Source organism: Seriola lalandi, unplaced genomic scaffold, assembly GCF_002814215.2.
Source record: "Seriola lalandi dorsalis isolate HSWRI2012SDOR001 ecotype SW California unplaced genomic scaffold, Sedor1 jcf7180002054881, whole genome shotgun sequence".
Taxonomy (NCBI): domain Eukaryota; kingdom Metazoa; phylum Chordata; class Actinopteri; order Carangiformes; family Carangidae; genus Seriola; species Seriola lalandi.
The window spans coordinates 326,005-341,263 of NW_019525434.1; the positions used below are offsets into that span (position 1 = coordinate 326,005).

General features: G+C 44.8%; 1 protein-coding gene across 1 annotated transcript in view; it reads left to right on the forward strand.

Annotated features, from left to right (window-relative positions):
* Positions 1-14,848, forward strand: part of LOC111671523 (matrix-remodeling-associated protein 5-like) — an 18,321-nt gene extending 3,473 nt beyond the window's left edge. Inside the window, exons 4-12 of the mRNA XM_023428629.2 lie at positions 24-265; positions 861-1,012; positions 1,800-5,440; positions 6,751-6,892; positions 7,659-7,794; positions 8,261-9,460; positions 9,604-9,811; positions 10,670-10,891; positions 11,061-14,848. Coding sequence (XP_023284397.1) covers positions 24-265; positions 861-1,012; positions 1,800-5,440; positions 6,751-6,892; positions 7,659-7,794; positions 8,261-9,460; positions 9,604-9,811; positions 10,670-10,891; positions 11,061-13,187 — 8,070 coding nt within the window. The 3' untranslated portion in view covers positions 13,188-14,848. The remainder of the gene's footprint in view (positions 1-23; positions 266-860; positions 1,013-1,799; positions 5,441-6,750; positions 6,893-7,658; positions 7,795-8,260; positions 9,461-9,603; positions 9,812-10,669; positions 10,892-11,060) is intronic.
* The last annotated feature ends 411 nt before the right edge of the window (positions 14,849-15,259 follow it).

Genomic DNA, 15,259 nt, shown 5'->3' on the forward strand with positions numbered 1-15,259 from the left:
TCATTTCCTCCGCACCCCCACAGATACTAAAGCTGAGCTATAACAAGCTGAGAGAGATCTCTTCATCTCTGACCTTCTCTGGCCTGACCTCGCTGCTGCGTCTGTACTTGGATCACAACCTCCTCCAACATATCCATCCCCGAGCCCTGCTCCAGCTGCCTAGCCTCAGGCTGCTACGTCTGCAAGGGAACAGGCTGCATCAGCTGCACCCTCACACTCTGTGCACACTGTCCCTCCTGAATACATATTACTTCTCTACACTCAGGTGAGCTTTAACACTCAAAGCACACATTACATACAATCAGCATTACTATACATTTAAAAGTATAGTTTGAAAAGTAAGCTGATAGATCCGTAGTGGGGGCTCTGATAGTGAGGAAAGCAAGGAATGTAGCCAACATTTCCTAATCAAAAATGGGGAGAGCACATTACTCACATTATTTTTTTTTCTAAGTAAACTGATATGTTCAAGTCTGACGATCAAAATCATAAAAAAAAAAACAAAAAAACACACATTTGAATTGAGATGAAAAAACTCCCAGATCTGGAAATAATGTAATACTGGACTGACTCTTGTCAGTAGAATGGAAAGGTAAAATTTCCAGCACCGGTTTTTGGTATTTAAAGCTACACTAACATTAGTCTCTACCCTTTCTCTGATCCACTACTACCGAGTATAAACTTGGGTTTGAACATGAAGGTGATGATGAAATGATAAAAATGATGGATGATTTTCCCTCTAACCTCTCACTCCCACATCCTTTCTTCCATTCCTTCATGACTTTGATTCAACCTCTGTCCCCCCACACCACCCCCACACCACCACCTTCATCTCAATCTGTTCTTTCTCTCTCCTTTAGACACCTCGACCTGTCCAACAACAGCCTAACCACACTGCCCAAAGACACCTTGGCGACAGCTCCTCTGCTTGAGACTCTCGTGCTGCAGGCTAATCCGTGGAGTTGCGACTGCAGGATGAGCTGGTTTCTCTCTTGGAGTTTGGCTCACCCAGGTGACTCACATGCCTGAAATACCATTCGTTTTCACTTGTTTTCCCTCACCTCACACATGCAGTATGTTGTGCCTTTGAGCCAGTTCAGCTCAATGAATAGATGCGAAAGGGCGACTGTTAAAGCGACATTTAGGTTGCATCAGTGAATGAGAGATAGAAAAGAGATAAGAAGCAGAGGTGAAACACTGGGAATGGATTTAGAAACAGAAGACTTTTGTTGATAATTTCACACTATAAACACTCTAATAACTAAAATGTAAAATGTCAAAACCCAGCCAGATGACTGGGATGACTTTACATCTGGTTTGATTATCTTGATACTTTTAGACTTCTCTCCACCTGCGCTTCATCACACACCCTTCTATGTTTCATCCCATCTTCTGTACCTCCTGCAGTCTGCCTCGTGGCTGTTATTGAGATGTGAAAGAAGGCTGGACCGTGAAATGTGTCTCATTGATATGCCAGACTTAACCTGCCATGACTAATCCACGATGACAGCATTGATGTGTGCAGGCAGCAGAGATATAGGCTAATGATTGCTGTGTTATAATGAAGTGATGCATATTTCTGATTTATGAGCAGATGAAGTCACCGTACGTAATTAGTAAGAGATATAAAGGGTAATGAATGCTTAGAAAGAGCTGTGATGTCTAATATATGACACCACTAATAGCTGCTGATAGCCGTGATAGGCACTAATGTTGCTATGATGTTATACGCAGTTGATATGCCGGAGATGGCAGGTTTTCAACGACTTTTGTTTTCTCTGTCTCTCTCTTTCAATTAGGCTTAATGAAATGTCCAGGTGGTCCTCAGTGTCCAACCTGCACGTCGCCCAATTCCCTTCAAGGGCAGGGCTTGCTTGATCAGACTGACCTATCGTGCGCCTCACCCGTCATCCTCTCCCCGGGAAGAAAAACACCTTTGGAGACGGAACACGGTGAAATCCAATCAAGGGAAACCTTCAGAGAGCCTTTAGGCAGTGCCTCTGTGGGTCTATCTGACCTACAAGGGAACAGTGTTGATCTGAGCTGCAACGTCACTCACTCTTTTGACTCTCAGGATATCGCTCCTCCTCCAGATCTCTCTCTTTCCTCCTCTTCTCCTATCCCTCTAGCTCTGTCGCTCTCACTGGAGTGCCCTGTGGACAGAGAGAGCTACGAGCAACTTTGGAGGATCCTGGCTTACTACAGTGAGACTGCGGTCCGCCTCGAGAGGGAAATCATGCTGGGTAAAGCCCCGGCGCTGGCCTACCGCTACAGGCAGGCAGCAGAGACAGATGGATATTATCACACTGGAGTCAAAGCTTCTGTTAAAGTCAGACCGCAGTGGTTACTACAGCCGGCTATTAGCATCCAGCTAAACAGAGCGCAGTCTAATGGAAACAAAGTTCACCTTATATACTCAACAAGAGTCTCTGCTTATCCTGGCCCGACGTCTTATCCCTCCACATCCTCCCCTGCTTCTCACCCATGGGTTCTGATTTCAACTAGTCAGTCCACCACAGCAATGGCAGCAGTATCAGGCAGTAAGGTGGAGCTCTCCTGCCCTCATATAAGTTCGGGTAACGCTAAAGTACAGTGGATTTTCCCGGATGGATCAAAGCTCAACTCCCCCTCCAGCAGCCCGGATGGTCGGCTCCGAGCCTCAGCCTCGGGTTTACTTCTACAAAAAGTACAGCTCTCAGACGCTGGGCTTTACTACTATGTAGCCCAGGCTGGCAGGGATGTAGATGTTCTCCCTGTGCGCCTGGCAGTGGAGGAGTCATCTGTACCTCCTTCAGGAGAGGAAGTGGGACCTCCTGTCACCGGAGGAGTTAGGGAGCCCATCAGTCTGTCCTGCAAGGCATCTGGTTCACCGGCACCTCATATGAGTTGGGTGCTGCCAGATGGAAATATAATACGGTCTGGATTATTTGTATCAGGTGGACTCACCTTAACGCCGAATGGGAGCCTGTCTCTGTCCAACCCTTCTCTGAGGGATGCTGGTCATTACCGCTGCATTGCGGTCAACCATTATGGCAGTGACTCTCTGTCCATGCAGTTGGAATTAAAACCACAACATCCGCCTCCACTTAGAACTTCGTTTCCCAGAGGGCCACAGTCAGCCGCAGGTCGGTCAACCAAGATTCGAGCCCCTTTACTACGTCAGATGGAGGAAGGATCAGGGGATGAAGAGGAAGGAGAGGAGAGAACTCTTTCTGGCAATAGGAGGCGTCCAGGACTTCGCCAACCTCTCCCTAACAGACGTTATCCAAATGGAAATCCCCGAAGACGTGGGCCTGTGAGAGAAGGCCCCCTGAGAAGAGGAGGAGGGCCTGTATCCTCCACTGACCAGAGAAGAAACCGCTTTGAAAACAGACACAGAGTGACCACAAACAAACAAAGAATAGACCCTGAGAAATGGGCTCACCTACTAGCTAAGATTCGTCAAAAGACTCACACTAATAACAGCCAGCCCATCACAGCAGGAAGTCCCACAGCTGAACCGGTGGGGAGAGGCAGAGATGGAGACGCAGCAAGAGAGGAGCGAGTGGATGATACAGAGAGAGGTAGGGCTGAGGGAGCGGGGGTGGAGGCAGAAACTGAAGGGTCATCTGTTGATGACACTGTTCTACAAGAGGAAGGCCTACAGCCCATCCATCCTGTTCTCACTGAGACACAGACACCCCCAGAGACAAAAACAGACACAGAGATAGAGAGAGGGACAGAGAGGCCAACAGAAACACAAACAGACAAAGAGAGTCAGAACCCAGGTCCACAGACGCAGACAGTGACAAATCCAGAGGCACAGAAAGAACCAGATGAATCTAGGCCAAACACTGGAGCTAATGAAATTGTGCCAGAACCAGCTGAAGGAGACGGCCGAGGAGCAAACCAAAACCCATCCAGACCCAGGCCTCAGAACCCGCGGCAGGGCCTCTTACCTAATTTGGTTCCAAACTCTCGACCTCAAAGCCCTTGGAACTCTCGCAGGAGGATCGGACAGCAAAGACGAATCATCAACAGGCCCAGGGTGCAGCCTTTGACCCCACCCCGACCTCTCCCTGACCCTACAAAGCAGAGGTCACAAACCGTAACACCTGACACTACCACAGATAAAAGTAATATGTTGCTGCTGGTGACAACAACCACATCTCAAGCTATTTTGTGGACAAGGAATGACCATATTAAGACTGCTCCAAATGGTGTGGCACTGAATCATCTATCTCATGGTATCTCCACCTCAGAATCTGCCTCCACCTCTGACACCTCCTCCACCTCATTATCTCCCTCTCACACAGAGACGCATATAGACACGATGACTCACTCAGCCGACATCCCGGACACTGCAGAGTCCGATCGCTCCAGCGCAGCCACACCAGCGTCCACCCAGTCTAATGTTGTGATTTCACAGACACATGTGCCAGACACGCACACCAAGACACATGGCATACAGACACAGACAAAAACACGCACGGCCACAGGCAAAGATGTTGATAGACCCCTAAGCAGACACAGTGAGGAGCAGGACAGGAATTTGCCGGGCGTACCATATGAACCACACTCCACCGCTCTCCCTTCCACTCAAACCTCCGTTATTCCCTCCACAGTCTCCAGTGCAGCTACAGCCACAACTGCAAAAATCGCAACAGCTCCTTCAACCACTACTCATTTAACTAGTTCTGGTGGAAGCACTGCGAGTACATCTACATCTACTACTACAACTAGTGAGGAGACACTTCCCACAACAACTACTCCTATGACAACATATCCAATCACGCCTACTACAACTGCCATTATTATTCCAACTTCTAGCACAACTAGAAGTACTACAACTACTCCTACCTCTACTACAACCACCTCAACTCCTATTCTTACATCTACTACTCCCATTACCACTACTACTTCAACAACTACTTTTACTACTACTACTGCTGCTGCTACTAGTACTAAAATCTCATTCAAAGCTATTCCTACAACTCCTAACCCCACTACTACTACTGCTGCTGCTACTAGTACTAAAATCTCATTCAAAGCTATTCCTACAACTCCTAACCCCACTACTACAACTGCTGCTGCTACTAGTACTAAAATCTCATTCAAAGCTATTCCTACAACTCCTAACCCCACTACTACAACTACTACTCCTACTACGAGTACTAGAATGAGCACCGTAGCTGAAACTTCTTCAACCACCACTAGAGCATCTACTTCTATTACACCCACTACTACTACCACAACAGTGACATCAACAACTACCAGAGTGTCATCCAGAGAGAGGCCAAACTTTGGCCAAGTTGACCCCCGATGGAGGCCTGTTTCTGGGGCTCCAAACCAGGGTCGCTCACCTCCTGACTGGAAGAACCCTGGAGCTAATTCTATTCCTGATTCACACAGCAGCAGGCCACGATGGTCTCCCTCCCCTTCGCTCCCTGCTGTCCCTGGGGTGAGTTAACATCGATTCGAATGACATGATATTGATATTTCGTAGATACTTTTACCCAAAATGGGTCTTAATGCAAGCACATACATTACAACAAGAGTAAGAGCCAAGTTAGGACCAAAATTGGCTCTTTATTTGCTAATTTAATGGCGACTCTAGCTAAAGTTTCCCCATTTATCCCCATTTTCAGTCATTCATTCAATTAGTCATTTCCTAAAGTGCACTTTTAAATGTAGTTTGCAACTATTCTTCTTTGTTGTCAGCTAAGTGGAACTCAAATTAACATTTACTTTCTAAGTGAGTGCTGGCCCAGAAAGTGACAACACACACACACCCACGCTGCACACACACACACACACACACACTACACTAGACCATGAAAGCCCACGGGCAAAAGCTTAGCAGAAAACGCAATATAGATCTGAAAATAGTCTAATCTGTATCCACATGACCTGCTATTAAACCTGAGGGATGTTTATGACAATTCTTCAATTTCATGGCTTTTCCAAAGCTCTGCCAGTGTCTCTGTCATATCTAAAGAAGAGATGAAAAACATATGTTAAGCAATCAGCAGTTTTTAGACCCTAATCCCAAGGGATTTAAAATAATCAATTGTTAATTAATTTCCAGAGCTGTGCTGGCAAGTCTCTGCAGACCACACCGCTGGGTCCACCACCAATGAGTCACTCTTAAACTGGCATCACAGTAATGCTGTTTTGAATTTGTAACTCCATTCCACAATCACACTTTATATATTCACTACAAAAGTAATTACAAACTTTTTTATAGAACACTTTATTTATAAATTTACATATTCGTGTCAGTATCGGTCAGTTTTTAAATTGGGCAACTTTTTTGAATACTTTTTTGTACTTATGTAGAATTACCTTAACTCCAAAATACTCTGAAACTCTGGTTTCATTTTGTATGGGTATTGGGTTTTTTTTGTCCTTGAAAATTGTCACATATATAGCACTTGGCCAAATGATCGGTTTATTACAGTATGGCAATAATGTAGATTTGGTATTTTTACTATTGGACAATTCTCATGTTTTATTTATTAAGGCATTGCTGTGCATAGGCTGATGTTCACTTGCAAGTTCTGCAATCACATGCTGTGTAGTTGAAAAATGAAAACTCTTAAGACAAACACAGTGCTGCAGCTTTGTAAAATGAAGAACTTTAATCTTACCGCATTCTCATGTCTTGTTAATGATGTTAATTTAATTGTTATAATATTAATTATAACAATTTGTTTTAAAAGGAGTCATTATTTATATTATTCATTACTTGTTTTCTAAATCAATTCATAGGCCCCAGTTGTGAGATCCAGACCAAGAATTGCAGACCCACACATCAGGACAGCGTCGTTCCCAGCAGAAAGCACTGCCAGGCTGGCTTGTGAAGCTCAAGGAGAACCGAAACCCTCCATCACATGGACCAAAGTTGCCACAGGTACACACGGTGCAGATACGCACACATTTATCTGAGCTTAGGCGCATATTCATATTTTCAAAAGACACCTCTAAATGCACGAATGTATAACTCAGGATTTAGTTTTGTCTTCAGTTTACGTACGGTCTATCGAATTAGGTGCAGTGACTAATGCAAAAACTCTGAAGATTACTTTTGCCAGATTACTCAGTAAACCGGCTCTCCGGAGGAGGCTGCAGGCATATATATTTTTAATTATGTTAGGTAACACAGAAATTTTTATTTGTTATCCAGAAGTCAATTATGAGTGTAAATACCTATTTCTATTTATACGGTTAAAACTACAGGTAGAACAAATAAAGATTTATAGTTATTTTCTGATCTGACTGATTTTAAAGGTAATTTCAGACTCAGCTTTAATACAGTATAGACTATAATGGAATGAATGAAAATGAACACATTTCACACTGATGATATAACGTATTAACACCCATCATTACGCACTGGCATGCATACAATAGGCTTTTCAGTCGCTTGCCATGTGGGAAAGACATACTGCAAGAAAGTAACGGAACATTTTGTGCACTGCATCACTGGCTTTACTTCACGCCGTGCCACTCGGCTTGTCCCTGTTCCTCCTTTCCTCTCTGTCTCTTACTCACTCTCTAACTTTCTTTCCCAATTTGTCTCTGTTTTCCCTGTTCTGTCTGCTCGCTGCTGCTCTCTCTTGCTGTCTGTTCGTCTGTCTGACTGTCATGCTCTCTCTTTCTCTCTCTCTCTCTTTCAGGAGCAGTGATGTCATTCCACTCCAAGGCTCAGCGTTTTGAGGTCTTGGCAAATGGCACCCTTGTTATCCAGAATGTTCAGCTGCAGGACAGGGGCACATACATCTGCAGTGCCCAGAGCTTCCTGGGCCGTGACAGGTGAGACTACTGATTCCATGATTTGCTGAATATTAGCACTGTGTAATGTACATAGGGCATAACATATTCAGGATTAATTATGCAGGCCTAAGGCAAACTGCAGTTTAATTGTTGTGTTGGTAATTTTTCCCACTGAATTTGCAAAACAAATGAAACTTGTCAGGTGCAAACACAGCTACAAACCTTGATTTACTATTTTTAAGCAGCCTCAAGACATATGCAAATATCCCTGTTTGAAATCTGTCTATAAGATTTGTGTTTGAAATGTATGACCCAATATGCGAGTGTAGGATTTCTGTTTGAACCATCGATGTATGCCTTTGGCTGCTTCCTTAACGTATCACATGACAAATATGCTTAATAATAATTAATAATTGCTTTTACTTAAATTGTACATATTAGATACTAAATATTTGTTCATGTGTTTCTTTATTGAGTATGCGTGTGCTTTGCTCTTCCATGACAGGTTGCTAGCTACCCTGGAAGTGTGGACCCGCCCCCCTCGGATGCAGCTGCCGAGTTACAGAGAAGACACCATCCATCAGGGCGGAGAGCTGCTCCTGCAGTGCCAGGCGGATGGCGTCCCTGCCCCTCTGCTGTCTTGGGTTCTGCCTGATCGTTCTGCCCTGACGTCCGCGGCCCCCTCTGCCGATCGCATCTTTATGGACACAAATGGAACCCTCCATATCTCAGTGACTTTACCGAGTGACAGAGGAATGTATCGCTGTGTGGCCTCCAACTCGGCAGGTGCTGCCAGTGCCTCTGTGCGTGTACACGTGTCCTCGTTGCCCCCGGTGATACAACAACCCAGAGAGGAACACCTGCTTTTGTCTCCAGGGAGGCCTGTTTATGCTCACTGCTCTGCCCGAGGTGCTCCACCACCAACTCTGCGCTGGCGAATCCCAGATGGGACTCTGGTTCGCCCATCCCAGTTTCTCCATGGCAACCTCTTTGTCTTGCCCAATGGGACGCTCCATATTCGAAGAGTTGGGTCAAAGGACTCAGGGAGTTATGAGTGCACCGCAAGTAATGCTGTTGGAGCCGATAAGAGAACAGTCAGGGTAGAAATTGAAGGGGGAGCAGGAAAAGAAGAGGGAAAAGCAGTTCCTACTGAAAAACCATACCCTTCATATTCACTGAATAAAGACAGAGCTTTGTCCGTCCCTAAACACCCAGCAAATCCATTCAACTCCCCTAAACTTTCCCCTCCATTGCTCTCTGATAGATCCAGGACCTTGCCACTAACCCCGAGCTTCACTCGCTCTTCTCCCTACCCTCACCAATCCACTGACACTAACTCACTGCCTAAAATCAATAAAACAGTCACTGCCTCCCCCGCACACTTTACCGACACCAACAAAACAAAACTTTCCACTCCCTCCCTGCCCCCCACAGTGCCCACAAATAACACCAAAGTCTCACCCAGTGTTGTAAACAACACAAGAGTTACTTCTTCTTCCCCCTCCGACAAAAGTAAAGTTCCAGCTGTTTTGCATCCCTTGCCCGTCTCCCCCTTCAGTAAAGCCCGTATTGTCTCTACATCACCCTCCGTCACTACTGTCCGCTATGGGGGGATTTTGCAGCTCCACTGCTCTGTTACTGGCAACCCTACCCCCATCATTATTTGGAGGACCCCTACGAGGAAACTGGTGGACATGCACTTCAGGTAAAGGGGACGCGGGTTTGTGGCTTTAAATTTTGTTGATGTTACGATTATATCTTGTGATCATTCTGTGGGTAATGTTTCTCATTCTGGATGTGTCTTTTTTTTTTTGTTGTTGTTGTTTTGCGTCTACATTTGAATTAAAGTTTTGACCGTCGGCTGAAGGTGCATCCTAATGGCACCATGTCAGCCCAGGCAGTGACGGAGAAGGATGCTGGAGACTACCTCTGTATCGCGCGCAACAAGGTCGCAGATGATTATCGCCTGCTGCGTGTCTCTGTGACTACCAAGCCTGCCAAGATCGAGCCAAAACAACCACTCAATCAGATGGTGTCACTCGGCAAGCCACTGAAGGTGAGCTGAATGAAAGTTCTTGCTCCTAGAAATGATTTTTTTCTTCAATAAACACATACCAGCAATTATTAGGTTATTAAGTATTTAGTGTAATTACTTTTTCATACTTCTTGCCCATTTTACATGCATTTTGTTTTTTTTATAATGCATTTGCATCACATAGTTTCGTTTTAAACATCCAGTTTGTGCTAGTAAGATTTGTTGTACTGTGAATTATCAGACATCACACACATATTTCTGTCCCATAGCTGGTAAATTACACCAAACCTAGCAGAGAGAGAGAGAGAGAGAGAGAGAGAGAGAGAGAGAGGATGAGGGAGTTTTCAGTCTGTCTTCCACACCTCCTGTGTTTATGCTTTATTTTTCTCAGTCAGTGGTATGTGTCTTCTATCGCTGGGTGGGGTGACAAAAACCTCCACAGCTCCAGGCTGTATCTTTGGTTGCTTTTGATCACAGAGTGCTTCATATTTTTTGACTCAAAAAGAAAAGGAAGACCTGCCAGGTCATGGGATGTTATGAATTATGAACAGTGGCCTTCGGGGGCTAGTGCTTCACACATGAATATGTAACAGCTCAATGACAAATAATGCAAGACAGGAAACTGTGTTATTGTGAGAATTTGTTTCCCTTAATATTTTTTTTTTTTAATTTTAACATTTGTGAGCTTTTAAATAGTATTTTTAGAACGCGTCTGGTTGCTTCGTTGTAAGCCATGATAAAGGACCTTAATATAGGCAAATTACAAACAGAAGAAGTTGTTATTTTCCGACACTTTTCCTCAGCTTTCATCACAATATAAAGGCACAAAAACTAAGAGATAAGATACAATCATTAAATCGTTGACCCTGTCCCCTGCAGGTGGACTGCCAGGCATCAGGACTGCCTGACCCAGCTGTTCACTGGAGTCTACCAGACGGAACCATGGTGAACAGTGTGTTGCAGGGGGAGGACAGGGGAGGGCGAGCAAAGAGGCTAACTGTGTTTGACAATGGGACCTTACTGGTTCCAGCCGTGGGTATGGGGGAAGAAGGGGAATATACGTGTTATGCTGAAAATCAAGGAGGTCAAGACACCATGAAGGTAATAAAACTATTCCTACCTGAAGATAACGTTCATGTATGTAATTTTCCTCGGCTGATTTATTGCTGTTTTAGTTAACTTGGAAATACGAATATTCTAAAACCAAAACTCTTGAACTGCATTGAAAAAAAATGCGAATTAATTCTTTCAATTTATTTGCTCCGTTAAGGTCAAAGTGAAGGTCATGATGACATCTCCACCAACCTTCACAGACGACGGAAGCTACCGCGTCATCAAAATACGTCAGGGGGCAACCGCCACAATTCACTGCCGGGCTGCAGGAGATCCTGCCCCAACAGTGACATGGTTCTCCCCAGCCCGCCGTGTCATTCCACGAAGCATGGGCTCTGGTTATTATTCTGAGAGAGTTGTGGTGGTTTCCGGTGGAACTCTGGAGGTCCGTCTGGCTCAAAAGATTGACACAGGAAACTACACATGCCGGGTAAGCAACTCAGCTGGGGAGAGGAGCATGGCGGTGGGCCTGGAGGTGGAGGCTCCTAACCATGGAGTGAGTGGTCAGGTGGGAGGAAGAAGTACTAGCAATGGGTCCGGTGGTAGTAGATTAGGGGACAACATGAATAATGCAGGAATAGTCCAGTATGGATTTATCAATGGAGCCTCAAGCAAGCTCGGTAGCAATAACAGCAGCAGTAATGGCTATAGTGATAATAATGGCAGGATAAGAAACATCGAACCAAACACTGGCATTCACACAGCAACCAGTGCCTCTAATCCTGCCCTAAGGAGTGAAAGTCGAAATGGATTCAACAGACCTGTCAGTGGGATTACAACCCAACTTGGCAGGAGTGTAATCAGTGTTGGGGTGAGCGGGGTGAGCAATATAGGCTTTAAAGCAGACAACACTGGGATAAATAGAAATGGACCTGGCATTGTGCGTAGTAGTAGTAATAGTGTGGGTAACAGTCACAGCACAGGAGCAAGTGTCGGAAAGATTTCTGGGACTAATAACAATGAAGTCATAGCAGGAAGGGCTAGTAATGATGCTAACACCAGTAGAGATAATGGGAGGATAAGTGGTACTTGGAATGTTGGCGTTAGCAGCAGCGTGTCTAATAGTGGAGCTGGCACAGGAAATTGGTTCCCTCGGAGTGGTGTCAATGTAGCTGTGCCCAATGATGACAGAAGGAGTAGTGGTGGCATAGCTGTTAGTAATAGAGGTACTAAAAACTCTACTAACACATTTGTGGGTGTGGTAACAACAGTGAAGCAGCGAGCGGTCAAAGGCCGAACTTTTCTTTTGCCGTGTCCCTCCCAAGGCTCCCCTCTCCCTCGTCTGGCCTGGCTTCTGCCCGGTAACGGAGTGTTGCCAGCTCCTTACTACGGCAGTCGACTCACTGTGCACCGAAACGGCTCCTTGGAGCTGCGGGGTGTGCGAGCGAGTGACGCTGGGACATTGGTTTGTGTAGTGAGAGGTGAGAGAGGAGAGACGAGGATACAGGTGGAGCTGGAGGTCTCTGAGGCGCAGGAGGAGGCCAGATCTCCACACAGGGGAACAGCTGTGGAAAGACCTGAGCAGAAAAATGCTGGAGCCTCAGATAAGTCCTCCAGCTCAGTGTCGCCTGAGAAGCTTCATCCAAGAATCCCAGTTACTCAAAAGCCTCTGCAGAGGGGCCTGAGCTTACCTGCCCCACCTCGCCCTGTTGGTCCTCAACCCCACTCAGCTGGAACTGTGTCAGAGCCAGCAGTGAGCACCAGAACAGCCTCCTTGGTGAGCATCATCAACGGAGAGACCCTTCGCCTGCCTTGCCCTGCTCCTCAAACAGGATACACCCAGGGCTCTCTCTCGTGGACCATGCCCAGCGGCAAGGTGCTGTCACGGGGTGAGAGTGCCGACTCGGAGCGAATCTTAGTCCAAGAGGATGGAACATTAAAAGTGCAACAGGCCTCTGTGTTCGATCGAGGCACCTACACTTGCAGATCCACCAGTTATGACTCGACCTCAGTTTCAGTCATCACAGTTCCCGTCATCGTCATCGCCTACCCCCCGCGGATCACAAAAGGTCCCTCCCCTGTGACCTATACACGGCCGGGAGTTGCTGTAGAGCTGCCCTGCCTGACCATAGCGACACCGCGGGCGACAGTGACCTGGGAAACACCAGACCTGACACAGCTGAAGGTGATGGGGCAGGCTCGTATCTATGGCAACCGCTACCTTAGTCCTCAGGGCTCCTTGGTGATACAGAACCCGACAAGTAGGGACACTGGGTTTTACAGATGCACAGCCAAAAATGTAATAGGAGTGGACACAAAGGCGACCTATCTGCATGTTATATAATGAGGTGAAGCAAAGACACACACACACACACACACACACACACAAACACACCACCAAAACACAAACACAAACACACACACACACACACACACACACACACACACACACACACACACACACACACACACGCACACAGTAGAAAGACAGAGACCCCACCAGTCTTCTATACTGGTGAATGAACTCCTCTGCTGTCCCTCATGCCCAAAGGAACTGCAAGGCTCCGTGCAGGAGATACTGTTGAATCTCAGAAAAGACACTACTAATATACAGTGTATGTCTTGTGTTTTTTTTTTTTTTTTAAAGTATGACTTTCCTATTCCGTCTTGTGTTTATATCAGGAGTTGTAGGATTCTCCGCAGAGTAAGAGTCATGCCTTTGTCTCTGCATGAACAACGTGTTTAAGGAGAATTGTTGGTGGTACACACTTAACCTGTTGTGCTCTTCTTGTCAGTCTGTCAGCATAAAACATTATATGAAGTTAAATAAAATAAACAACAGATGTAAGATTGCTGCAAAAATGTAAATACCCACATCTGTTTAAGTGGAAAATCAGTTTTGCAACACTGGTTTTGTTTTCCTGCCTTGTCTTAAAAATTCAGGACCAGGCAAAGTGGACAAACAATCCAAAAACATGACTTTTACGTCTGTGTATAAACTACTAAAGTTTTCATCATGTCAAAACCCTGCAGTTTTCATGGTTTTATACCTTGTGAATGATTATGTGATCATTCTTCCATTTTCCTCTATTTTTCATTTTGCTCAATAATAGCTGCACGCAATAATACAAAAGCCTAAAAAACAAAGGGGCTTCACTTGGATTCATTACTTTACTATGCATTTGTACACTAACATTGAACTACAGTGTAATGTACAATACAGTATGTCTTTGGGTCACTGAATAATAATACATCATCACACGAAGAGGCGGATTGTGTACATTAGATCACATAATATGATCCTCTTGATATAAAATCATCTTTTTTTTTTTCAAATGCTGCAAATTGGAATTGAATTTACAAAAATACACTCAGATTAATACTTATTAACTATTTAAGTACTTTTTGCATTTTTAATTTATAAACTACATATCTCAAAAAGGTTCTATGTTGTTGTTGTGGTGCATACGTAGCAAACATTAACTTAAATTGGCCGCCTTATTATCATTGTACATGACATTAAATCTGTGACGCACATGATGACGGAGGACTTCAGCATTATGATCCACCAAAACTTCTTCAGGACTTTGTGAAAACTCTTCTCGTCACTGCTCTACCACCATCGACTGTATCTCACATTCTGACTGTATTACTTTGGCCTAATGAGATGCGGTACAAAGCTTTTGTGTTAACGCAATAGCCAATTATTTTACGAGTGATTGTTTTTATATACAGATTGTATAAACGCGCGTGTGATTCAAGAGCCTGCCCTTAGTTTGTGCACAGAGCGGGTAGTTCATAGTCATCCTTAATCTTTCCTTTGATGTTTTCATTTTTGTCATTAAATTATTTGTCTTGTAAAGACTCTGTTGTAAGACACCAGTGTTTTGTCATAAAAGGAGAAAGTATTAAATATTATTATGTTATGTTTGATGTCTCACTAGCATTGATGATTGCCTGCTATATTTTTAACGGCTTCATTTTATAAATAAAAATGGAAAAGAACTGAAAGTGTTTACTCCATGAAATGCCCACAGCTGAAGCACAGTTTTGTTCAGAAATATGCTCCGGATAGTGAGTGTGTGCTTGTGTGTGGGTAAGTGTGTGCGTATTAAGTCAGAGTGAGAAAAGAAAACACCTAGTGGGAGTGAAAGAGTGAGGAAGGAAACTTTTCCCTGAGTATATTATGAGAACAGAAACTCTTTATCCCCAGCTCAGCTGTCAAACCAGGAAATGGGGTCTTAACTGTAGATGAGACACATGTTGATGACATCATATTTCTTTCCCTGGGAAATGAAATAAAGCTCACAGCAGCCTCCTGAGCACCACTATGCACCACCCTGTGCTCACACCTGCCAGGGGCTGTTTACACTGTGTAATCCACTAAATAGCTAGACTTTAATTCATGAACTATAT